Raw genomic sequence first — 25,835 nt, 5'->3', positions numbered from 1 at the left:
ATAAAGGCATTGTGTCTATCTAAAAATAATAATAAATTGATCAAAGTTTCTTTCTCTTCAGGTTCATCACACTGTGTAAACAGGTATCATTGGGTCTTACCCACTTCACTATGGAAATTGAAACTTGGAAAAACGACTACTGTTGCACAAGTAATAAAGTCCTTTGTCTCTGACCTTGGTGTCTTGTGTCTTCTGCTATTTTCCATGAGACTAGGCAGGCCTACTTAATACCTTATAAGTGGGTACAGGTTTCATATAAATTATAAGTAGGTTAAGTCTCAGAACCCTCACAATTCTTGACACCCAATAGTGCCTATGAAATTACCAAGTTTAACAGATAACGTCCTTTACCAAGTTTTCCAATGCCATCCTGTGCTTCATCTTTACTTAAGATTTATACTTTGCCTACTTCAAAAACACTAAAGACTATATAATGTGTCAAAATATGGTGCAAGAAAACAAGTTGCAGGAAACTGTCAATCTCCATAGTGAAAAAAACGGAATTTTTTTTGTCTTTTTACATTTTTAGAGACTGAGAAATAGCAAGAAAAAAAACCCCAGTGACTGGCAAAGCCTCTTAGGAAGACCCCACAGCAGGTGCAGTAGGTAGGATCTTGGCCTTGGATAGAGCTCCTGAGAGATTTTGTCTAGCTGAACAAATGGTATCAAGTAGCAGCAGGTGAGGTACAGGGAAACGGGGCAGACCTGAGTAATAGACCCACAAAGAATCAAGTTTCCTGCCAGTTCATGAAGCACTGGACCGGATGTGTCCAAAATCTTTATGCTAGTGAACAAGCAAGCATGAAGCTAATGACTAATGATATTCCATCGCCAGGTGGAAATAGGATTCCAGATGTTTCTGACTTGGGCCGTGTGGATTAGGTAACGTAAGAGAATGCCTACATCTGAATGAGAGTCAAACATATTAAACACAATGAAAGTGACAAAGATGTTCAGTTGATGCTAACAATGACCCCAACCAGGTTGATGAACAGCTGTCTCCCTGAAAAATGATTATCTGTTTTAGCAGACAGCTCATTCAATTGTGTGTCTATGCTTTGTTTCCATGTTTGAGAATCAGGAGGCTGGAAGAATTGTCATGTTTGCTACTACTTTAAATGCTTGAGAGAAAATATCAGAATACTGTTTTCAGTAATTTATGTAAATGCTTGCCAGGTCAAGGCCCAACTGAATAGGACATATACTCCCAGAGTCATACCAGGGAGGCATTTGGAAACATCTAAGAGTACAAAAAAATAAGTAGAAAAAGAAACTGCTGTTGAATGTTATGTTTCTTGACACAAAGTTAATACAGTGAGGCAAAAATTTCCAAGCACATCTCGAAGTGTCTTTTCTGTGTGCAATATGGGGGCTACCAAGTTAACAAAAATAACCTAGCCATTATGCATGCTTCTGTGAAGCAGCTAGTGGGCAAAAGTCACTTATCAAATCTTGGTAGCAGCTTTCTTCCACTGGGAAAAGTCATTTCTCTCCACCTGACCTTAGGAGAGACTCGTGTGTGAGAGACAGAGCAAGGTGGAGACATAGTTCTAACTCGCTAGGGAAGGCAGTTCAATCCTAGCACACACTGCAGGGACCACTGTCAAAATCTAGTTTTCAGGTGAATAGTTTTTCAGGTGAATAGGTATCAACCTATGGGGATAATAGTCTACTTGGCTATTTTGACTTCATTTATGGATACATAGATTATTATTTTTTAATCCTCAGTGCAACTGTGTGAAGAGTCATACTGAAGAACTTCATCCCAATAGGAACAATATATTTTCTCTAATGAGTGACAAGGACTTGTTTGCTTTCAGAGTCATCTGTGAGTTCCCTAAATTATTAATAGAAAATAAACTTATTAGATACATGTTCTGATGCAAACCCCCAGGGCTTTGTGAAAAATAAGGTAAGGATTTCATAGCAGTGGATGAAAAGAGATACCCTACCATTTCTACCTAAACTCTGAGATAATGGTCTGCATCGATTTCTGAACAGTACAAAGGAGAATGCATGCAGATGTCTTTTCCTCACTTGGGCCTAGTAGTTTTACACAGAGGAAAAATACTCAGACCATCACCACTAAGTCTAGGCAGTGTTGGGACACACATCTGCTGTGAGCCACAAGAGGGCCAGATGGAAAAGTAATTCAAACACATTTTGACTTGATGGTGGGGGTTAGTGGCATCATTTATACAAGAATTACAGCAGATTTAGCTGGGAAGGATTTTGGCTGACAGTTCTCACTAGATGGCACATAATGCTATTGGTATTTAGCCATTAGCCCTTCTCCTTCTAAAAACATAAGAGAAAAGAAAAAGATTTTTTCTAAATGCTGTATTTTCTGCTTTTTAAAGTTCTTCAGAATTTGAGTAATGATCTGTAGCAAAAGAATCCATAAAGTAAATGATCATCTGGAAGTTTCTATATAATAACAAATATTAGTCTTTCCTTTTCTTACAGATACAATTCTGAAATGTAGGCCACAATTTTTGCAGATATGATGCAAGAAATCACATCTCAGGCAACTATCGTTCTCTGTAGTAAGAAATGGGAAATTTGCAGGGAGAAGGCAGGCTTAGGGATGGCGCAGTATAGATCTGTACACCACCATGAATTCTGTGGAACCAGGATAAATGGTTGTGATGGGGCCAGAACACTTGGTTCTCTTCCCAGCACTGTACCAATAAATCTGAAGCAAATCTTCCAACCCATTTGACCCTCAGGAAAATAAGGATAACATCTCCCTCCTTATCCAAATGCACAACATGACATTAAATGGTAGTATTTGTGAGGAAGGGACAGAGTGCTACAAAAATGTGAAGTGTATTATGATCATACAATCCCATAAGGGTCAAGAGCAAAAAAGGAAGTAAATCCCTGGCACAACTGTACTATATAATGCCAGGTGTTTGGTGCAAGGCAAACATCTGCATGTGTGATTATATTTTTTATTCTTCCTCTAGATGTTGGGATATTATAAATGTTAGGGATAAGCAACAAGTTATTTTCAAAATTTGAAAATAGAACTTGGACCAGACATGGTGGTACACACCTGTAGTCTCAACTACTTGGGAGGCTGAGGCAGGAGGATTGCAGGTTTGAGGGCAACCTCAGAATCTTAGTGAGACCCTGACTCAGAATAAAAACTAAAAGAGGCTGGGGATTTAATAGTTCAGTGGTAGAACCCCTGGGTGTAATCCCCAGTATGGATGAATGGATGAATGGATGGATGGATGGATGGATGGATGGATGGATGGATGGATGGATGGATGGATGGATGGACAGACGGAAGGAAGAAAGGAGATCCACTCAAAATAGCCTAGTAATGAGATGCTAATCAGGATGTTTCAAAGAACAATAACAAAATAGACTGAGAAAGACCTTCCTGTCACCCCAACGTAGTATTTCTGTCATAAAAGCAAAAGTCTTCAAATCAGAAAGGAAGCCTTAGAACTTCTTTTTGAGATTATTCTCTTGTGGATTTTTTATATACTTATCAATTCCCACTTTATTCATCAGGACAAGGAAGCTAGATTTTGTTGCTGGTTCTCACTGATTTGAATTATTTAACATGATGGATAGCTCTTCTAGATACTAAAAGAATTATTCTTTTTTTCTTTTTTTAGGGAAAAGCAAACAACATCACATGATGCTATCTTACTAACTTATAATTATATATGAATTCAAGCCCTGTGTCCCTTTTTCAGATGCAGGGATTGGCTGTGTGATTTTAGTTAGACATTTTCTCCATTTCTATTAATCTGAAGAGGAAAATGACCATTTGCTATTTATCTTCCTAAAAGTATACTGAAATAACTAGTGTTCCCCAAATGCATGTTGTATATATGCAAAACACGGATTTCCTGTGTTCTTCTTGAAGTTTAAAATATTCTGTTTTAATAGATAGAATGGTCTCAAATTCAGCTCTGATTGAACAAAATATCTGAGGAACTGTTTTCTGCCACAAATATCAAGTTTAAAATTTTAAGGATGAATACCATGAATAGATATCGACAGGTCCCTCTCAGTTTGGGGCTGTTCTGTATCTCCTAGTTTAGATAATCATTCAGCAAATAACTGAAGGCACAACTCCTGAGTGCAAAGTCCCAACGTTAAGTACTGAGCTACAACTTTGCAGGGAGGTATTTTTTATATTGCCTCTGGAAGTATCACAATGTAGATCATGCAATGATAGAAGGCAGCATTTGGAAAGCATTGGCTGTCATGGACCAGTTTGTTTTCCTGATCTTCAGAGTCTCAATATTTTCAGACTGACATTACTCATCCATGACTGACCCATCTGCCTGGGATGATCTTCCATGGCTTAGGGACCCAGAGTAACTAGACGTGATGGAAAGCTGTAGTGGAGCCAGTCTGCTCCTGCAGAATGAGCTCTGAGGTTTGAGAGCCAGCAAAAAATTGGACAGACAATGTCGTTCCATTACATCCAGTTCTGCTGAGGTCATGGAGTCCTGTCTTGCTTAAGTTAAACTTTATGCCATATTTAGTCAACCCTCCTAGAGTTAAAAGTTTAGTGTCTCTGCTATATTTGATTGGCTACAGTATCTACATCAGGCTGTAAGCCATAACACTGGATAAGACCAAACAGTGCTTGCAGCAGGGTTAACCAGCATGCATTGTGCAAGCACCTATGGCTGAGAACCATGCTCCAGGTTAATGTGAAAGAAAATGAACCCACAAAGCATAGAGCAATCTGTGAGACAGCTGATGCTTAAGACTGCAGTGAACAACATTGCTTCTTTTCTCCAAATAAAGCTAAGACGACAGAATTTCTCCAGGAGAGCATGACAGTCTGCACATAACCTGGATACACACCATGAGCCAGTAATTTTAACTTTTTTTTTCTTCTTCAGTATTTAACTTCTGTTTTCATTAGGTCTACATTTTTCTTTGCTAACCTTAATTGATTTTGTTCTTTATCAGTTTAATTTAAACCTAACAGATCCCAGGATAAGAAAATTCAAGACCGTTCACTTTATTAAGCAGACCCACATATCAAAATTATAAAGTATTAAGACCCTAGTATCTGGGGTTAGGTGTCACAGTCTTATTTTTTATAGTCTCCCTTTTCAATGACCACTTTTATAAATCATTTTGCTCTACTATTAGTGGCTCTGAAGATGTCCAGTGACAGTGAAGGTTACAGCCATTCTCCAAACTTACCTGTCGTGACTGTCTTCACGTTAGTTTGCATGTTGGAATCCTTCGGTTGCACAGAACCTGTCTGATGTTAACCCATCCATTTTCCCTCTACTCGCCTAGCACTCACCTTGGGGATGCAAAGGTGTCCCTGGGGAGGAGGATGACAGAGCCTCTTTCGAGTCTATAGAAGAGCTCTGGCTCAGAGGGGCAGGCAAGGCAGGGGCTGCCGGTGAGGTCAGGTCCAAGGAGAGGTCAGTTCTGCTGTGGCTTGAACTCCGGCTTCTCAGCTCCTTCTCGTGTGCCTCAGCTGCCAACTGTTCCAAGTATTTGTATCTGAAAGTTAAATTCCAAAGGGTTTCCGTAAAAAGAAAGAGGAGCCCGTGGCCAATGCTTGTTTATGGATGAAACACCTGCAGGGTGAGCTGGTTTCCTGGTGCACAGAGCACAGCGCGGGGCTGACTTGGAGGGTCAGTCTGCCAAAAACACCCAGCGGAGCCAAGATGCTAATGATTAAAAACCCTGCATCATTCATAACCAAACAAATTGCGGGAAGCGGCCACATCGCACAGTCCCAGATCCTGCATCACTGCCGCAGCATTCCGTTTTGCTCTTTCAGGAAACATTTGTACAAATAAGCAAAATAGCAATAACGACCATTTAAAAGCCCTAACAGTGACAGCTGAGAACCAAACCCCCTCAGAGCTCGCAGCTGCGAAATGGGAGGGTTCGCCTGGACTCGGTGTGATGGAGAGAAACAATGGTCCCAAAATAACAAAAGGGGCTGCTTGGATGAAGGCCTCTCGGAATTTCTGAACCTGCTTCAACGCTAACAGCAATGCAACTGGAATTCACTTTGTTCTCTCAGCGTCAACCATGGAAACTTTTTTATATTCTAAAATATTTCTGAGCAGGACTCAGAGACATCCAATAGCTTGGACCTGACGTCACATATAGTTTATTCATCAAAGTCAGTTTAAAAGAACAAAGATACATCTGTTTTGCATTTCAGGCAGGCAAAACCCACTAACTGTTTATTAAGACCAGCTACCAATCATATTCCTCATAGTGTGCTTTATAGATCAGACCAAAATAACTCTGAAATATGTGCCTCTTCCAGATGTCTGCTAATTTTACCCACCATTATTTGTGCAGAATTCAGCTGTAGCAGGTTTCCAACAATCTTACCCTCTGCTCATCTGTGAAATAGTTTACTTGGGACCCTCACTACACACCCATCCAGATTCACTGCTTCAGCCCCTCCCAACCCACCAGGGACCCACCCAGACATTGGACATGATGCTCCTAATCCCCAGGATGAGAAAGGCAAAGCACATGTTTAAAATCTTTACAAAGGATGCATTTAGAAAGCATGTACTTCTTCATCCCATCCTTAAGTGGGAGTGGCTCCCTGTCCATCATTGTCACTCTTTCTCCCTGCCAGCACAAAGGCAGACTGTCCTTCAGCCATGCTTGCATGCACTTCCCACTCTGTGAAGCCTGGCTTGACCACCACAGCTGGAAGCGATCCTGGTCCTGCCTCTGAACTCATGTCGGATATGTAGCCCATTCAACTTGGATGGCATTTTACATTTACTGCCTGGCATAGTCATCTTTTCACATGTGTATGTCTGTTTTCAACAAGCAGATAATACGATTTTTCAGAACAGGAAGATTCCCATCCTTTGTTCTTTTCCTCAGTGCCTTACATTTATCAGCTGATGGAAAGCAGGCAAAGTGCACAGGGGGAAACCGGCAGAGCAGACTTCACCTGCAGGCCAGGGTGCCAGGGAGCAAAAGTGCCCCATTTAATTTTCATGGGCAGTGAGCCTGCTTTCCTGGTGAGTCTCTGATAACAGATGTGTGATGGGTTGTGCATACAAACATCTGAGGCTTGGTGTTGAGACCATATGCCTCACAGGGGATGAAGTTATACCCAGAAAGAATCACACTCTGGACTTCCTTTACCAAGAGCATCACCTCTCCAAAAGGTGTCATGGTTTAGATCTGCAATGTCCCCAAATTCTTGTGTTCAGAGGTAGGGCTTTTGGGATCAAAAGAGCTCTGACATCATTAGTGGATTAATCCACTGGATGGTGAAATGAACTAGTGGGAGATGAGACCTAGTTGGAGGAAACAGGTTACTGGGGACATGTCCTGGATGGGTTTATCTTCTCTCCAGCAGCCCCCCCCCCCCCTCTTTCTCTTTCTCTGTTTCCTGGTTACTTTGGGATGAGCAGCTTTTCTCCAACACACCCCTCCACCATGATGCTCTGCCTCCCCTCAGGCCCCACTCAATGGAGCCAACCAACCATGAACTGAAACCTCTGAAACAATGAGGCAAAATAACCTTCCCTTCTTTAGGTTGTTGTGTGAGGAATTTTGGTCATAGCAAGGAAAAGCTGACTAATACAAAAGGTAAAAGAGGTAACAAACAGCATGCATTTCTGAACTCAATTTAAACCAGCAAGGAACTCTCCAGCCAGCTAGCTGAGAAATAAGAGGAAGAAAAGAACTTCCATGGCAATAGGTTGAGACCCCAGGAGGCTGATTGGGATGGTAGTTCACTCAATGCCAGGAATGCCGTCAGGCCAGAAGGAGTGAGCACAGGCATTCCCACACTGAGTCCATGCCTAGGACAGGAGAAAGGGGCAGGCAAGGAATGAAGTACAAATAAGACAATCCAGAAAGGTCTGGGAGATCAGAATCCCAGAGCAGGAAACCAGGAGGCCAGGAAGGGTGGTAATGAGGCCTTGCGCAAAAGGCTTGCAGTCAGGATGACGACCACCTTTGGCCTTCACGTTTGCTGGTCCAGCCTTGGTCCTGGCCTTCCATATGCTTCCCCATGGGCAGTCAGACTGGCAGGAATGGGTTAGCAAATCAAGGGTTCACACTACATTCTAGGGAACTCTCATCCCAGCTGCTTATCCCAGAACTAGAAGAGATAAAACATGAAGACTACTCCTATGCACCCCTTGGTCTCATGGATACCATTCTGGGGAGGGTCAATGGTTTAACTACAATTGTCCCAAGGAATGAGAATGTTTATGTGATAGAAAAAAATGGCTGGGGTGGGGTATCATCTTTAATGGGTATGGAGGTTCCATCTAGAAAGATGAGAAGGGTTCTGGAGACCAGTAACACAACAATGTGAATACACCTCATAGTACTAAACTATACACTTAAAATGGTGAAAATGGTTTTGTTATATGTGCTTTATCACAGTTAAAAAAATTCTTAATGGCAGGGGCAGAGTCATGGAGGTCAAAAGCACCAAACTTTTCTGGAAGAGGAGCAGCAGTGTTTGTCTATGGTAATCAGAGAGGTGAGGGTGTCAGACTGCTACTCATGGAAAGAGTCATAGTAGCCCAATAGTGAGAAGTTACAGCTTAGTGACCCTCCAGCCCACAGGATTCTCTGGAACTGCAGGGGAGAAAGTTGGACTTGTATCATGGCTTCCCTTAGACAGTGACTCTAAGACTCACAGCATTTAGGGGCCCAACCATAGTTGCTCTGAGAAGCCCATCAGCCCATGCAGTGGCTGTCACATGTCTCTGTTGCCTCATGAAGCAACAGCAACCTATAGAGAATGAAGGAACCTCTGTGCCAAGTTGGAGGTGTGCCTTCCAGTCCATGCAACATGGCCCTAGGCACAGACCTTCCACCTTTGCTGCCTTCATCTAAACATTCCCATTTCTCCTTGTTCTGCCCCATCCTTTGTTTATTCATTCATCTTTTCATTTATTGACTGAACATTGGTTGAGTGCCTGTCATGTGCAAAAAATTCTAGTGGCACCAGGGATTTAATAATAAACAACAATAACAAAAGAGATGTAAATCAATGGAATGAACCCAGCATCCACCAGGGTCTGGTGGCAGGGGTAGAACTGTGGCTCAGGATCTTTTGCACAACACCCTATAGAAACCTCTGACTTTAGGTTAACCTAAATCTACTCACTGATAATGTTTCCTGCTGCCTTTCTCTTGGAAACTCTCCCTTATATTAAGCCCAAGACTGGATCCTCTAACTTCTATTCTCAGTCCTTTTAAGCAATGCTCAGAATCCTTTCTCACTGCTTCATTGTTGACTTTTGTGTATAAGTTCCAAACTCCCAACCCAGCCCCAAACCTTCCCTCTGCTTTCTTTCTGAAAGTCGTGCTTAGCACAAAGCATTTCCTTTTTGGGTCCTGCCACCCCACTTCCCCTAAGACTAACAAACATTAGATGAACTGAAGCACCAACTGCTTTAACCCCACCCCAACATGTCCCCAGACTGAATCCCGTTATACTCCACTCCACTTTCTGAAAAATCATGAACTTCCCTTAAATGGATCTTCATCATATAAAAACTTTATTCTAATACTTTTAAAAAATTAGAAGCAGCAACTCCATAGAAATTTATTCCTGGTCTATATCACTGTCAATAAAACAGTTTGTCTGAAATCATGGATTGAGATATGAAATAAAATTCAACTGGATGGTCATTGGACCTCAACATAGCAAAGCAATGTTTATGTTCTCAAACAAACATGACACAAACCCAAAAACCACTGAACATGACTCAGGCCATCTTTCTCTGAGTCTTTTCAGTAAAAGACATTGAACCCCTGACTATCTTGAAGTTAATAGATGGAGTCCTCTTTCTTATTCCTGTGCTTCTTTCTACCTCTGATCTCATTTCCAAATTCCATGACACTTGGAAATCTTACTTCCTGGACTACCAGGAACACACCAAGCTTTCTAAATAGGGATGAAAGTATATCTCCCTCACTCTTATTGTCACCAGGTAATTCAAGAAACAAACTACCCAAGAAAAGTGGTTGATTCAAACCAAAGGAAAATGCTCAGCTGCTTTCTGCCAAACTTCTGTGTAAACACAAAAGTGGGCTGAGGGAAGGAGCCTCATGGGGCCATGGGGAATCCCCTGCTGCACCTGCTAAGGCAGCCCAGGCAGATGGGCAGCTTCAGGGAGAGGACCAAAGGCAGAACAAAACACGGGAGAAGATTGGCAACTTCCTCTACACAAGTCTGCTCAGCATAAGTGAAGCCCTGTTTGGAAAAAAAGAGCAGCAAATAATAATCACTGGCTTTTTAGAGGTTTGGAAAAATTCTGAAGTCAGTCTGAACCAGTTCAGACCTGGACAAAGCACCTTGACATTTCCCCAGGAGCTGCCAAGCTTTGCCTGTGTAGACAAAACTCTGATGGTCAAGTTGTAGGAAGCTCAAAAAGGTACAGAATCTGGAGGGAAAATGTGAAAAAAAAAATAGAATTCCTTAAGTCTGGACAGAAAGTCAAGAGCATTTTCAATAAGAGTGAGGCTATGTTATGCCTCCCCAGCACCATGTTAAAAACAGACACTGGTTAGAAAAACAGAAGTTTCTTGTTTCCTTACCAGCATCTTTCACTCTGAATTTACTGGCCACAACTGGTTATTAGGATGACAATAATCTAATAGAATGTTGGAAATAAACCATTGCTGTAGTTTTATTTATGAGGCTGACTTAAGCACCTAATTTTTTAATTGAGCACAAGCAGTCTCCACTCTGCTCAGACCGTCTTGATCTATTTAGCTGATGGTGTCTAAAAAATTAGCACAATTCCACATCTTATTGGCACAGTCCAGAAATTGTTAGGTTCCCAACTGGCTCCAGTACAAAAGGTATAAAATGTGGCTTTCCATCGCTCCATGCTTTAATGCCATCTGGTGGCAAAGGGGACAACTGCAGTCTCTACGGTGCAAAGGGTAAAAACGTCTTTCCTTTGTTTACCTACATTTATCAAACACTGACTATGCTAACTATATTTTATTGGGGTTCAAGTCCTGTTTCCATTGAAATTAATATTCAAGTTTACAGTTTGAATATCTTAAAACAAGCTGTTGGTTTGTTTGCTCATTCGTTTATTCTATGTAACGTTCCTAAGTGCCTACTATGTGTCAAGCACTGTGGTGGGCACTGGGGGAACCAAGGAAAACCAGGCATAGTTCCTGACATTCAGAATCTGGATCCAACTCAGGAGACAGGGGTATGATTAGACACAACCAGCAAGAGTCTTGGGTGTGTCTGACACCCCAGCCAGTGCCTGCCTCAGTGTGCTTGCTCAAATACTTGTTGAAGGAGCAGCAATCAAGTGACATGGAAGCACATAGTAAAGGTATCTAATCTAGGCTCAGCAGTGGTGGTACACAGCATGTCAAACATAGTCATGCACTGCAAAATGATGTTTTGGTCACTGATGGATCACAGTTGGTCACAGATGGTCCTCTAGAAGTAATGCAATTCTAAGGACATATCCCAGTAGTTAAGTGACACATGACTATATCTAGACTATATATACCATGTGTCAATAAGGTAACACTCATATTACTCAATAAGGTAACACATTTTACCATAACACTAAATGATAAATCTGAAATTTACTTGGAAAAATTTACATAATTAGACCACTTTTTTTTTCCCCAAAATGCCAGTTATACAATGCTTTAGTGCCTTACATAAAGTTAATATGCTTTAATGAACACAGTCTCTTCTGCATGCTTGGTTAACAGTGCAAAATCATGTGCCATTTGGTTAGAACGGGAAAGAAGAGATACCAACCTTCCTTCTCTTGCTTGTCTTTGCTCCTCTCTTTTGTCTAAATACTCTCGGCTAATAGAAATATGCAGAACAAACAGAGAAGGAAAATAATAAAATTAGATACTTATAAAATTACAGTGATTATTAACAGGATATCATGAAAGCCTGCTATTCAGAAATGAAAACATGTTGTAGTTGAATTTTTTTAAAGTTTAAAGGTTGATCTTTAAAAGTTCTGAACACAATTGTTTTCAGTAAAAACACAAGGATGTCAAAAAAACATGAGAATATTGGATTCACTCAGTGACAATTATTCTGTGGAAAAAAAGTAAGTAGCGAGGGAGGAAGTGAAGTTTTAAAATACATGTTTATAAAATGTGGCAACTACAAGAAGGCAATACTTATTAGAGGTAACTAATATTTGACTGAGCTCCAGTAGTTCCATAATATCCATCTCAAGAAATAAAACTCAGCCAGGTATGGTGGTGCACACCTGTAATTCCAACAACTTGGGAAGCTGAAGCAGGAGGATCATCAAGTTCAAGGACAGCCTCAGCAGCTTAGTGAGACCTTGTCTAAAATTAAAAACATGAAAATACAAAGGGCTGTGGATGCAGCTCAGAGGTAAAGTGTGGGTTCAGTTCCCACAAAAGTCAATTCAAGTGTGCCCAAATGCTGTGGCCATCTGTGTTGCACTCCACAGTTTGGATGCTCCTTCCACAGTCCAGGGTTCTTTCCCCCGATTCACCGTGCTTTCAGTTTCTAGGTCAGGAACATTAGCAGCTCTGACTTTCTGTGTTCCCTTTGTTTGCACCCATCAGATGCCCAAGCCCAACTTTGTTCAACTTTAACTTTTGTTTTTCTGCTGATGAGGTTCCAACACAAATCTAAGTTTAAGACTATGTGGTCAGTCAACTCTTGGTGAACCATTTATGTCCTGGAGAATCCTAATATGGTTTTCTACACTGCTCTTCATAATGCAGCTTAGTATTCTCTCTCTTGGTGCACTGGTAACTGGACTTAAAAGGGAAAGAACTTCAAAAAGACTGAAGTAGGTTGGTGGGGGGCAGACAACTAGAACTCACATTCATCATTGTATTTATTTTTTAATATATTTTTAAATATTTTTTAGATGTTGATAGACCTTTATTTTATTCATTTATATGTGGTGCTGAGAATTTGAACTCAGTGCCTCACACATGCAAGACGAATGCTCAACCACTGAGCCACAACCCCAGCCCATTTTGTCATCATTTTAAACAGCCATTATCATTTTCCACACTAGAAATAAAATTTCTTATAAACTAGGAAGCTTAAAACCACATTCAACAAAAACAAGAACTGATAAGGAACAAATTTTATATGCTTTGCCAAAAGCACAAAAGGGTGAACAATTCAAGTTAGTGAAATAAATAAGAGGTGGGCCATTCAGGTAACACTAGAGACCACTGTGTAAAGCTTTTCCTATATTGTTTTCCAAATCTCATTTCATTCATATTCTCAGAAATATGGAATTGCATTACAATAATTAGTAGTTGCCTATGCTCTGTCCTGATGATTAACATCCTTCCGGGACAAATGGTCCTTCTGCTGGATATCTCGTTGTTCTTAAATGACAAGCGAGAATCATCTGGAACCAAGAGCAAATGGTGAACAGTTATGAACACTCTTGAGACCATGACAGGTACCCAAGACTAATCCTCACTCTGTATGCTTATGTCACACATAATGGCTCCATATGTATTATAACATGTTCTTTTCCTATCCTTTTATACCTCTGGGACTCTAAACATGAATTTGAGACATTTTGTTGTTTTCCATGGGTCTCAAAGACTGCTCATATTTTTCAATTTGTTTATTTTCAGATTGGTTAATTCCTATTGTACTATCTTCAGGTTCACTGACCCCTTTCTGTATTCTGTTCAGCTCATGTGATGAATTTTTCATTTTGATTTAAATTTTTTTTCAGTTTTTCATGTATGTATGCAGTTCTTTTATGTATTTTTTCTTTGCAGAAACATTTCATTTGTTTCAAGCATATTCGTCCTTGCTACTAGTTTTTGTGAGTGGTGGGGGGGTTACTGTGGATTGAATCCAGGGGTGCTTTACCACTGAGCCATATCCCCTACCCATTTTATTTTTTATTTAGAGACAGGGTCTTGCTAAGTTGCTCAGGGCGTTACTAAGTTGCTGAAGCTGGTCTTGAACTTGCAATCCTCTTGCCTCAGCCTCTTGAGTCAATGGGATTATAGGAGTACATCACCATATACAGTTGTCCTTACTTCTTGAAGTACATTCACAATAGCTACTTTAAAGTCTTTGTAATAATTATGACATCTTTGTCCTTTTGTGGTTAGCATCTTTTGATTATCTTTTCTCTTTGAGTTATAATTTTCCTGTTCTTTGTATGACAGGTTATTTTTAATTGTATTCTATAAATTTTAAATATCCTATAATGAAATTCTGCGTATTTCTAACAAAAAAAATCTTGATTTTTGTTTTGTTTTGTTTTAGCAGACAATCAACCAGGATAGGTTCAGCTTGAGAGTTCTGACCTCCCTTCTGATGTTGTTTCCAGCATTGGCCCAGTTTTCGACTACTTTAAGTGCTAGCGATCAGGCTCTGTGTGCACCACCCAGAGGCCAGTCAGGGACCTGAGTGACGGTCCTCTACTTTGTTCTTAAAGGCTGTGGCATGTGGTTTAGGTTCAGAGCTACGTGTGCATAAATCAGAGATGGGCTCAGGAGTGCTCACTTGATCTCCCTGCTCTTTGCGACTTAAACACTTTCTGATTTCCTTCCTGTTCCTCCAGTCAAAAGCTCGTGCTTTAGCTTCCTTGCTCTGTGGCATACTTTTGATAACTGCACCTGCATCCAGTGCAGCACAGCAGAAGGTCAGAGAGGAAAATGATTTGCCTAGTGTCATGCAGCCACTGCTCCTCTGGACAGAAGATGGGCTCCTCTCACTCAGAGCGTGGGCACCTGCCTGGGTGTTATTGCCATCCTGTGTCTTCGTAGCAATACTACTTGGAGGCTGGGGCAGGAGAAATAGAAAAAAATAAAAATAGAGAATTTCTCTACTCTTTGACCCTTAAGGACCCCTTTGTCTGTGTCTCATTCCAGGAAAAGAAGGCTTTGTTTGGAGTTCTTTTGGGCCACACTGATTTGCACTTCTAGGTTTGGGTTGCCACTGAGGTCATGTCATTGATATTTTAGATAAAAAGTAGTCCACTCTCTCTGGTGGTACTTTAAATGCTGATCTCCTTCCCCGATTCACCTGCTCTTACATTTCAGAGCTCTCATAGCTCTGTGAATTCTGTCCATGGTTTATGGGTACATTCACTCAGTGATGCAGTAAGAGTGACAGCAGAGAATGTGCCAGTTTCATTTTTCCTCAAAACTGGTGCCTTATTTTAAAATGCTGTCAATCAAAAATTTTAGATATATAAGCTAATCTTTGAATTATCCATAATTTTCAGTCAAATTCCCTGCTGCTATTTGGTGGCAAAATATGTGAATCTTTCAGAAAGCCATAAATCAGGAAACATTTAACTTGTTCCAGGAGTTTAAAGATAAACTGGTCTTTTTTGTAAGAACTTCTTAAACTACCTCATGAGAAATGGTGCATATGGAACGGGTGTTTCCAGTATCATTCAGGAGAAATCTGTCAGCTCAGGGCATACCACATTAGTATGGTAGAGAAGCAGTGCTGGTTTACTTCATGTGGTTCATATGCCCACTCTCATAAAGGCTAGGATTAGTATCTCACCCATGACTTGGGGTATCATCTATTTCCAAGAAGTACTGAGTTACAGTTTAACGAGTTATAGCTTAACTACTTCACAACTCTGATCTTTTTTTTTTTTTTTGGTATCAGGGATTGAACCCAGGGGTCCTTAACCACTAAGCCAGCCCTTTCTATATTTTGTTTTGAGACAGCATCTCACTAAGTTGCTTTGGGTCTCCTTAAGTTACTGAGGCTGGCTTTGAACTTGCCATCCTCCTGCCTCAGCCTCCCAAGCCCCTGGGATTACAGGTGTGCACCATCATGTCCAGCTATTTTGATCATTTCTAGAATTACATAAACTCTTGCTGGCTTTTTTTTTTTTTTTTTCAATCTGTTAAATCCTCATTGACAATGCCTTTTATCCTTTATTGATCCAACGGAGAGTAATCAATGGAAATAATTGCCAGAGAAACTGAAGGAAGGAAACAGGAAGCAGAGATGGGGAGAGATTGCAAAGAAGAAAAAATGTAGATGCTATAGGAGAGATGACTAAGAAGATGAAGGGGTGAGAGTATAGGAGAAGAGGAGAAAAGCAGAATGGAAAGCAGGTAAGGTTAGAGGGAAAGGAAGGAAAGGTATAAGGAAAGATTCAGAAAGTGGTTTGAATTCCGTGAAGCCCGGGGAGTGGGAAGGTGGTGATCCTAGATGAAGGAGAACAGGTGAACTGGCAGTGGAAGAAGTGGAAGGTCACTGGACTCAGTAGGGGCAGACAGCCCAAGACATCAAATCTGCAATAGACCACACCAAGGGAAACATTCTTGGAGCTGGACAGGCATCAGGCAATCAAGGGACAATGGGTTAGGAGTAATCAACAGAATGACTTTTTCCTCTGTCAGGAAGAGGGATTATTGTTACATATGTATAATAAATACACATACCAATATTAAAGATTGCTACAGTAAGAAAAAAATTTTCTTTGAGGCATCCAACAGAATATGAATAAAACATGAGGACCTTTAAAGAGATTAGCAAATAAGATTGAGGCAATTAGCTCTGTGTCCTCAGGAAGTCCTGGATAGAACCATTTTGGATGATGGAGGACCCAGGAACACACAAATTCCTAATTGTATTTGGTTGTTCCTGCTTCCTGCCCTATGGTTAGGGAAAAGCCAGAACCAACCAGATCCAGCCTATTGTAGGTAAGTCTTGGGTTTCCTTAAAGATATAGACAGAATTAGAAACAAATATATTATTTTGTACCTTTGGACCAGTATGATGACATACAGCTGTAAAGTCAGGTGGTTTGAGCTGCAACTCATTGTTAAAAGAATCTTAAAATCCTTCTTACTTGAATTTGTTTCTTTCTTCCCGTTCTATTCTCTGCAATCTTTCTTCTCTCTCCTGTCGCCGTCTCTCTCTCTCTGCTGCCAGTGACTCTTGGTGCTGCCTAAAGGATGATGTGAGAAGACCACTCAGTGATGACCTGAAGGTACAATGAGTTCATGTTTTAGTTGCTTGGACTATTAAAAGTACCAAAGCAGGAATCAGTCTCAGTTTGGTTAGAACTGAGGGACTGCCAGTATCTAGGCACTGCTTGGGGAAAATTATCGAGTGCCTCAGGTCTGTTTCAGGAATTTTATCTGTCAGTGTTGATAAGCAATCTGCTTTAAGCACTGGTAGGACAAAAAGATAGTAATACATATAAAATACCAAGCAACATGCTTGGCATATAAGTAGTCATCAATCACACGTATTGTTATAATGTATTCCAGGAAAATGCATAAAATAAAAAAGATATCTTTAAAGTGGTGTGTTAAGACTTTCATGAGCTAAAATGAACTTTCCAACTAAAACTACTTTCTATTACGCATGTACTAAAGATATTTTACCAAACACCAGTTTTTCAATATGGAACTTCAAAATAATGGCGTCGTCTTAAAACAAGATATTGAGAAGACAAATGAGGAGAACAATGGTCTGAAAAGCAAATACAATTAATTCCCTCTATACCAAGAAGTGCCCCAATTTTCCATGTTCAAGGAACAACCCCTGACTCTTGGAAACACCACACAGTCTGGGCTGTTCACTAATGATGACATTATGTGGATACCAACTGTGTAGAGACTTTGCTGGGAAATCAGGGGTGAAGATCCTAAGAAATCTCGTCAGAGAATGGGTGGGAAAAGGGAAAAATAGGTAACTCCATGAACACATAAAGCCAGGGGTTATCTGGTGAGACTGTTGTGCCTCTGAAGAATAAAATTTGTTAGGGCAATTGTTGCTTTCATTTATGAAACAACAATAAAACTCCCAAAGCTAAGATATAAACATTTTTGAAATCATTTTTTTCAATTTATTTGTTGAAGAATATAGCTTGGATAAAATCATCCTTGAATTTAGTGCAAATAGGCCAGCATAGTGGTGAACACAAGGTCTCTAGGGCAGGAGAAAGGTGTCACACACTCTGCCACAGCTGTTCCAACTAGAAAAGGTATGGCTGTGGGTCAGGGTAGAGGGGGAAATGGAGGGGAAAAAAACCACCAGTCCAGCAACCAGGTCCTATATTCTAGGCTCACAGTGGAGTGTCTACATCAGTCCTGGATACTTAGGCATAGACAGATTTATCTTTCACATAAAATAAGTCCAGACCCTGCCATATCTAACCTCTGTCTTCTTTGACTTGCTCTTATTATTTCAAGTTTTTAAATGCTATAGGCAACCAAATCTAATCCATAGTCAGAGTGAAGGGGTTTATTATATCTCTTGTACAGTGATTGATAGAAATTGTTAAAGACATAATAAATGGTTAATAAGTTTTATCTGATAGATGAACCCAGCACCCCAAATTTGAGAAAATACATTCTTCTTAGATCCAGACTTTTCAAAAATTGACCATCAACTGTGCCATGAAGCTCTTGAATGAAGACCAAGAATTGGTTCCAAGAGACCTACCTTCATGACCAAAATGGAATTAAGTTGAAAATAACAAGCTGAATTTGAAAAAAAAAATCCACATAATTGGAAATTTATCTTACTTCTAAATAACTCAGGTCAAGAAAGAAAATATTCAGAAAATATTCAAAGGGCGCCATAATGAAAAAGCTATACATTAAAGTTTGTAGGATGCTTCTAACATTTAGAAAGAAATCTATTGTTTAAGTATTTATATTAGAAAAGAAAGAGGAAAAATTAGTCAACCCAACAATGAGGAAAACAACAGAATAAAATCAAAGAAGATAAAAGGAAATAAAGAACAAAAACTTTAAATTGTACACCTATTTTTTACAAGAACTTTTATTAAGCTTAATAATAGAATAACTTTCTTAATCTGATCATGGATGTTCAGCAAAGACATCTTAAAAAATTATGGTGAGCATTATTATTAAAGCTGAAATACCAAGTAATTGCATGTTAGAAATGATATGAAGATGCTCCTATCATTGCTCATATTTGACATTGTTCTGATGGCCCTAGCAAATATACAAAAATAAATTTAAAAACACATGAAAGGGAAAGAAATGTAATGCCATTATTTGCAGAAAATTTGATTAACTAGGTATTAGTTAATTCAGTTATTAGAATTGAGTCCAGTAAGTTTCTACGTGTAAAATATACTAAATCAACTGCATTTTCATATACAACTTACAAAGTTATCCGTAAGTTAACTATGAATTATTTAACTCATAATATAAAAGACCCTTATAAAACATTATTAAGACTCAAATATGGGCTGGGGGTGTGTCTCAGGCAAGAGCACTTGCCCAGCATGTATGAGAGACTCAAATACATAATTGTACCATGTTCACACATAGAAAGATAAAATACAGTCAAGATGCCAAGTCTCCTTCTCTTCAAATTATACAATTTTGGTATACCTCTAACTCAACATCCTGAAAGGACTTTTCAAGGAACTTTATAAGCTGAGGTTCAAGTCTAATCAAGACAATTTTGAACAAGAACAAAGCAGAGCATTGGCTCCACTCTCTGTATATCAAATTCACTCTATAACCACAATGATCAAGTGTTAACCTGGTCTTGGTGCATGAATTGAAATGTGGACTAATGGAATGGATAGAGCCAGGACATAGATACAAAAGATATATACAAGACACATACATTTTGTATATATAAATTATATATAAACTATAAAAATTATAATAAAATTTATTTTGATTTATATATTAAAATTTATATTAAATTTATATTAAATTATAAATTATGTTATAAAATATATTCCACATAGATGGAATACTGAATCAAGATAGACATGTCAGTACATACCTTCAAGCAAAGTAATAGACTGTTTAACAAATGTTGCTGGGACTACTCCTAGCCATATAAAGCAATACACAACTAGCCTTTCCTCATACCAAACACACACAAAAGAACTAGGTAGTTTAAATGAAAAATGTAAAAGCAAATCTTCACAGCTTTTACATCTCAGGATAGGAAAGAAAAAAAATTAGACTAAAAAGGACTCTGGATAAATGTATATATGTTAAACTTTAAAATTTATATACATTGAAAAACTAAATAAAGAAAATCAATGGCCTAGAAGCAGCTACTCATGACCTATATAAACCACAGAAGATTAGTATGCCTAATCCAAAAATGATACCTTAAAATCAGTATGAAAAAGATAAACTACCCAGTGGAAAAGTGGGCAGAAGATAATGGGCATTTCACTGAATAAGAAATTTACATGTCCAATAAACATATGAATGATGCTCATTTTCACTAGAAGTCAGGGGAAGGAAAAGTAAGCTAAACCCAATAGTAAAATTCCAGATCCATTCTCTTCGTGTCCCTAACTGATCCCTGTAACAGAAAAAGAGAATAAGAGACTCCTTGAGCTTGTCTGTCCTAAATACATATAAACCACTTTGGTCGCAGTAGAAACAATGAGCTATAAAAACAGTATTCCTAAATTAAATTTCTCTAGATCTACTATCCAGATAAGCTCAGCACATGGGAATATAAACCCTGGTCCCACAAATCCTATTTCTGGAAATTTCTCAAGGTATAATATAAATGCTAAATTGTAGCATATCAAGGGGATAGCCTACATTATTGCTACAAAAAGACCTTCCAAATTCAAGCTAGTGTGGTAAACTCTAATGACATTTTTAATACTTTTATCTTTCATGTTAAGTTCTCTAGGAAACACCTACAGTGTTTAAAAGTTGTTGTGAAGTTTATATGAGGTAGTTTGAGGACTAACTGGCATAAAGGAATGAGTACAGAGCTAAGGAAGAGAAAATTTTAATGGGGCTGGTCACTTCACCTTTCTGAGTCACTGTTAACTTGTTTGTAAAATGGGGATAATCACACATACAACCCATGAGGTACCATATAGCTTAAATGAAAGTATTTGCATAAATTTCCTTAAAATAGCATCTGGGCCATGATAGGCCCTCAAAAGATACTATTTCATGTTGGAGGGCAAAATCTGTAGGTAGTGATGGAGGGAGGGGTGCACTGCAATCTACAAGACCAGGCCTGGAGAACAACCTGGCAGTACCCAGTCAGAGGGGTGCCAGCAGGCAGGGGTTCCACGTGAACCTTCCCATCATGGCTACCAGCTGGGTCAATCATCAGGACTGTGGACCATCCCAAAATGCACCTGGAAAGCTGAAGTCATCTGAAGTTACACCCAAGGCAGCTGTGACCAAGTGAAGCCATAGGAATGCAGGTGGCAAGAGGCAGAGGGGGAGAATGAGCAAGAGACCAGATGATATACTCTGAACAGCAGGAATTGCAATATTTAACCCCAGAATTGGCCCCCAGACTTCACCTGGTTAAAGACTCCTTCATGGAGACATTTGGAATAGGACCTCTGTTTCACTAGACTATGGCTGGTAATAATAGCTCACATTCATAGAGATGGAACCAGATGTTTTAAACCATACCATCTGTGATGTTTTCTTGTCCTCTTTAGAAATGAGGAAACTGAGGCACAGAGAAGTTGTAACACAGGTGGACTTTAAAACAGGCCAGAGTCCATATTGACCAATGTCCCTTCTCCTCCTACACCTCTGGTACTTTAAGTACCATGTCCCCAGTACTTGTCACAGTACATGTATCAGCATAAAATTACATTTTTCACTTATTCTCTAGAGATGATCTTACCTTAAATTCTGCCTTTATCATTTCCCCCATATGTTCTTATATTTTCTGCTGGTGGCTTAGGTTTTGGAATCAGATCCTATGTTTTGGTTCAGCTCTCTGGCCTGGCACATAGAAGAACCTCACTGACTGCCTGAAGAATCAATGAACTATTAAGTAAGAAGCATGAAGTGAGATCAGTTTGTATGTCCCAGGCTCAGTGCTGCTGCCACACTCCCAGCCATTCCCTATAGGATAATGCATGACAAAAACCTGCAGAGGAGGAGCTATCTGCACAAGACCCTGTCCCCTGGCAACAACTGAGTAAAGACAGAGTGGGTTCCTGCCTCCAAGGCAGTCACAAAGGCAGGCTGTGCAGCATTGCAGGAGGCTCCCAGGGAAGAAGTCCACACCCAGACTCTGAACTGAGAGCTGGGGAGAAACAGAAGTCATAGATCTGCAGACGGGAAGCCCTTAGTGGCCCCGTATGAGACCCAATTAAGAGAGGTCAAACATGGAAAACAAACCCAACTTGTGAGAGCAGAAAAATTGACACTGAGTGTGTAAGACAGGGAGGTGGTGGAAACAGGAAGCAAAGGGACAGACTTGGAAGAAAACCATATGGGAGGAACAAAGTCAAGTTAATGACGGAACAACAGAGGACAGAGCTAAGACCTCTCTCTGCCAGGGACACCTGATGGCTCTGATCTTTAGTGCAGAAGATAGCCATGGAGGTTGTGGTGGGTCTGACCCTTCAGCCTTTGCTGGACACACAGGAGGCCTTTCCCATGGCTGACAACCCACAATGCTGATGATCCTGGGAGTTCTTACCTAGCCCCCCATCTCTGGGAGTAACCCAAGCTCATAGCAGCTTCACTTATACAAGAGAAAGAGAACTCTTGCAGCAAAAAATTATACTGGCATGAAATAGCCCCCACAAGTAACAGTAAATTTTAGGTTCAATTTTTGGAGAAAATTGTTGCTGAAAGCCAAATCCAAAACCAATGTACACTGCAGGGTATTATCAAAGCTGCCTTCTCCACACCACGAGACACCTTAACCCAGAAATCACCAGCAGGGGCACGTGCTTACATGACATGTTTGTATTCATGTGAAGGCTCAGAGCAGCACCAAGGTGCTCTCCAGATCTCAGTTAATGTTATTTGTATTCATGTTCTCTTGACTCCATGACAGGGTTTCTGGAACTTCAACCTTGCTTGAATTTTTGTTTTCCTTCTGGGAATATTCACTATTGCCACAAAGTCTACCCTATGGTAATCAGCAATTAGGACCATTTACCTTAGGTTAGTCCCTTTCCTGTACTATCCCCCATTTTTTGAAGGGAAAAGGTAAAGTCTAAAGACTTAACATTTCTTTCCTCATAAGAGTTTTTAGCATTAGCTCCATTATACTAACCTGAGTAGAGAAAGGACTGATTCCAGGAAGGATGAAAATTATATACTTGATAAACAGAATGATTTCTTAGATTCATGAAGTTACATCTGTTCCATAGCACAAAGGAATTTTATATAAACAGTAACTTTTCCTTTTCTTAAGACTTTCCTGCCTTTTTAATATAAAAGTGATCTGCCAGAAAAACTCAAGACAACCAGCCAGTCTGATCTAGACCTGGAGTGACTTGGAATGTCTCTTGGCTCTTAACAGAGCAAACCCACCGCCCAGGCTGAGTGAGCACAACCAACAGAGATAACTTGATCAAAAGTGGTGGGAAGTTTTTTTGTCTCCCCCCTCCCCAACAACAGTCTTTCTTTTTAGATGATGGGTTGGCATTTGTTGACCTAATAATCTGCATGTAGACTAAACATAAAATGGGAAGTTCCTTATAAAGATAAGGCTAAGGCAAACAGGAGAGATGAAAATGTATTAGTGAAAGAAACACTTGAGAACCATTCAAAATATAATTTAAGTCTGCCAGCTAGTCTGTAAATTACTTTTTGAACAAAGTGATAACTTGAAACTCAAAAGCCAGCAGGCTGATCCTCTTCATTTATTATACAATAAATATTTAAGGGATGTACAAAACAGACATAAAATGTTGTGGCTACTTCTTTCAAAAAGCAGTCTTTGTCTATCTCCCTGAATCCAGGCTGAATGTGTAACTTGCTTTGGCCAATGCAGCAATCAGAAAGGTGATTTGATACTAGCAGAGGCTTGAACCATTTGCAGGCCAAAGCTTGTTCCCTTGTTACCCATGAGAGCCCAGCAAATACCACCATGTCAACAAGCTTGGACCAGGCACCTAATGACAAGCCCAGTGCCCAGCAGCCCTGTCAGCACAGCTGGCAGTGAGCCAATCACTGGAAACAGAACCAGGAAGGCAACCAGTTGGCTGCCCACCCCTAAGCATACCCGGATGAGTCCACTCAAGGTGAGCCTGGCCAAGGTGGTAAACAAGCAGAATCATTTGGCAAGCACCTGGTTGTTGTTTTAGTGTTTTCTTATGTAGTAAGAAACAGGATAGGTTTTAAGGACATTTGCTCTTTCTGTCAGAGGAATCTGGTACTTTTTTGTTGGCTTCAATAAAATCTGAATGTAGGTACAATTAAAGTCATCTCAGAATCTGACCTACTAGCTAAACTCATCTCTCACTGTCCCCCAGGTAGTATTTCTGCCAATCAAGCCATTTAACTTCTTTCTTCCCAAAGAGGCCAAGTTCCTTTGTTTACTAGCCTGCTGCTTCCTGAAACACCCTCCCCTTCTGTCTTCCAGAGTTCTTCAAGACATCTCCTTTGATGACCACGGAGAACATGTTATTTCCCCAAACCCTTAGCTATATCCATATGGCACATCATTACAAATAATTGGCTTGTTCCTTAACTGATTTGTGAATGACCACTATTTCCAGTGAGGCTGTAAACTTACTGGAAGCATGGTCCTCATCTTCTCCTTATCCCTACTCCACAACACCTGTCCTATTGTATCTCTGACTGAGTGTCAATACACACCAGTTGAATTCAATTGTATCAGTGATTCCAGAAATTGAATAAATGTATAGACCACAAACCCATTGTTTCCATGCTTTTTTCTTTTTCTTTTTCTATCTCTTTAGAGAAATTAGTTTTACTAACACAAGTTACCATAAAATAAATCTTGGCACATTGAACCCAATAGTTTTTCTACATATAATTGGAGGTCTATTTTGGTGGTTTAAAAAAAAAGAAATAAGGAAGCTTTTGGACTTCTATTTTCAGGAAACATGAAGTAACAAGAGCCAGATCTGCCTGCACCTGAAATAACTGAAAACCAGACAAAATGTGCAGGACAACGGCACACCAGAAACTGGACATCAGATGGTGCAAGTCACAATAACAGAGAGGAGAAGCCCAGGAGGTGATTCTTAGTATTGCCCTCACGTTCTGCTTAGAGGAACCTTTCAGGCTGTGGCAGGAAGGGAAGGCTGGAAGTCTGAGTAGAGCAGATGCAGCTGGAGTCTGGAGATGCCAAGGTGGCTGAGTGGGCAGGGCAATGTACCAGAAAGAGGAGACACAGAGACAGACTTCAGTGCATCTGCAGTTTCTATCAAGTATTCAGTTGAGGACTGATCAGCACATGTGTGAAGAAATTACCTGAGGCCAAGAAAAGAGTGACTCGAAAGAATTAGGGTCAACAGTGCCTAGGGGTTACACAGAGCAGAGAGCAGGGCCTGTTCCCATCAGAGAGGAAAACCTGGTAATCTAAGGGGAAATGGTTAAAATTGTTAGTGTCTTGCTTCAGAAAAATATTGGACTAAAGATAGCTCTGGTCCAGTCTAACAAAGCTAAAAATGGAAGACCCAGAAGGATCAAACCATTTCTGAATTAATTACATCACAAACCAAGCTCAAGAATATTTGTAGGAATAAAAAAATACCAGCCCCCAACAAGGTAAAAATGACAAGATGTGATATCCAATAAAGAAATGACCATGTGTACAAAGAAGTATAACACAAGCATAATGTGGTGGAAATAAATCATTTGAAACCAATCCAGAAATGACAGATAACAGAATTGGTTGATTAGAACAGGAAAACAGTTACTATAACTATAGCCCACAGATTCAAGAAGATGAAGATTTAGCATGTTATGCCATAAAACATATAAAAAAGAACCCAGTTGGAAGAGTAGACTGTCACTGCAGAAAAAATGATTAGAGAACTTTGAACACATGGCAACATAAGTATTCAAAATGAAACGGAGAAAAGAGATAATGAAAAAAAAATCAAGAGAGCACCAATAAACCATAAAAAATTCAAGTTGTCAAG

At 39.9% G+C, this 25,835-nt stretch overlaps 1 protein-coding gene across 21 annotated transcripts in view; it reads right to left on the bottom strand.

Moving 5' to 3' along the window:
• Nucleotides 1–25,835, bottom strand: part of FHOD3 (formin homology 2 domain containing 3) — a 491,479-nt gene that overhangs the window by 76,109 nt on the left and 389,535 nt on the right. For 11 of the 21 annotated variants that reach the window (XM_079108491.1, XM_079108492.1, XM_079108488.1 and 8 more), the window contains 3 exons: nt 16,818–16,952; nt 11,765–11,815; nt 5,297–5,502 (listed from right to left, as the gene is read on the bottom strand). In XM_079108491.1, the coding sequence (XP_078964617.1) occupies nt 5,297–5,502; nt 11,765–11,815; nt 16,818–16,952 (392 nt within the window). The remainder of the gene's footprint in view (nt 1–5,296; nt 5,503–11,764; nt 11,816–16,817; nt 16,953–25,835) is intronic. The other 10 variants (XM_079108497.1, XM_079108479.1, XM_079108480.1 and 7 more) reach the window with 3 other exon arrangements.

The sequence above is a fragment of the Sciurus vulgaris genome, assembly GCF_902686455.1.
Source record: "Sciurus vulgaris genome assembly, chromosome: 13".
Taxonomy (NCBI): domain Eukaryota; kingdom Metazoa; phylum Chordata; class Mammalia; order Rodentia; family Sciuridae; genus Sciurus; species Sciurus vulgaris.
Note: the sequence above shows the minus strand (reverse complement) of the source record. Positions and strands in the feature narration are given on the sequence as shown.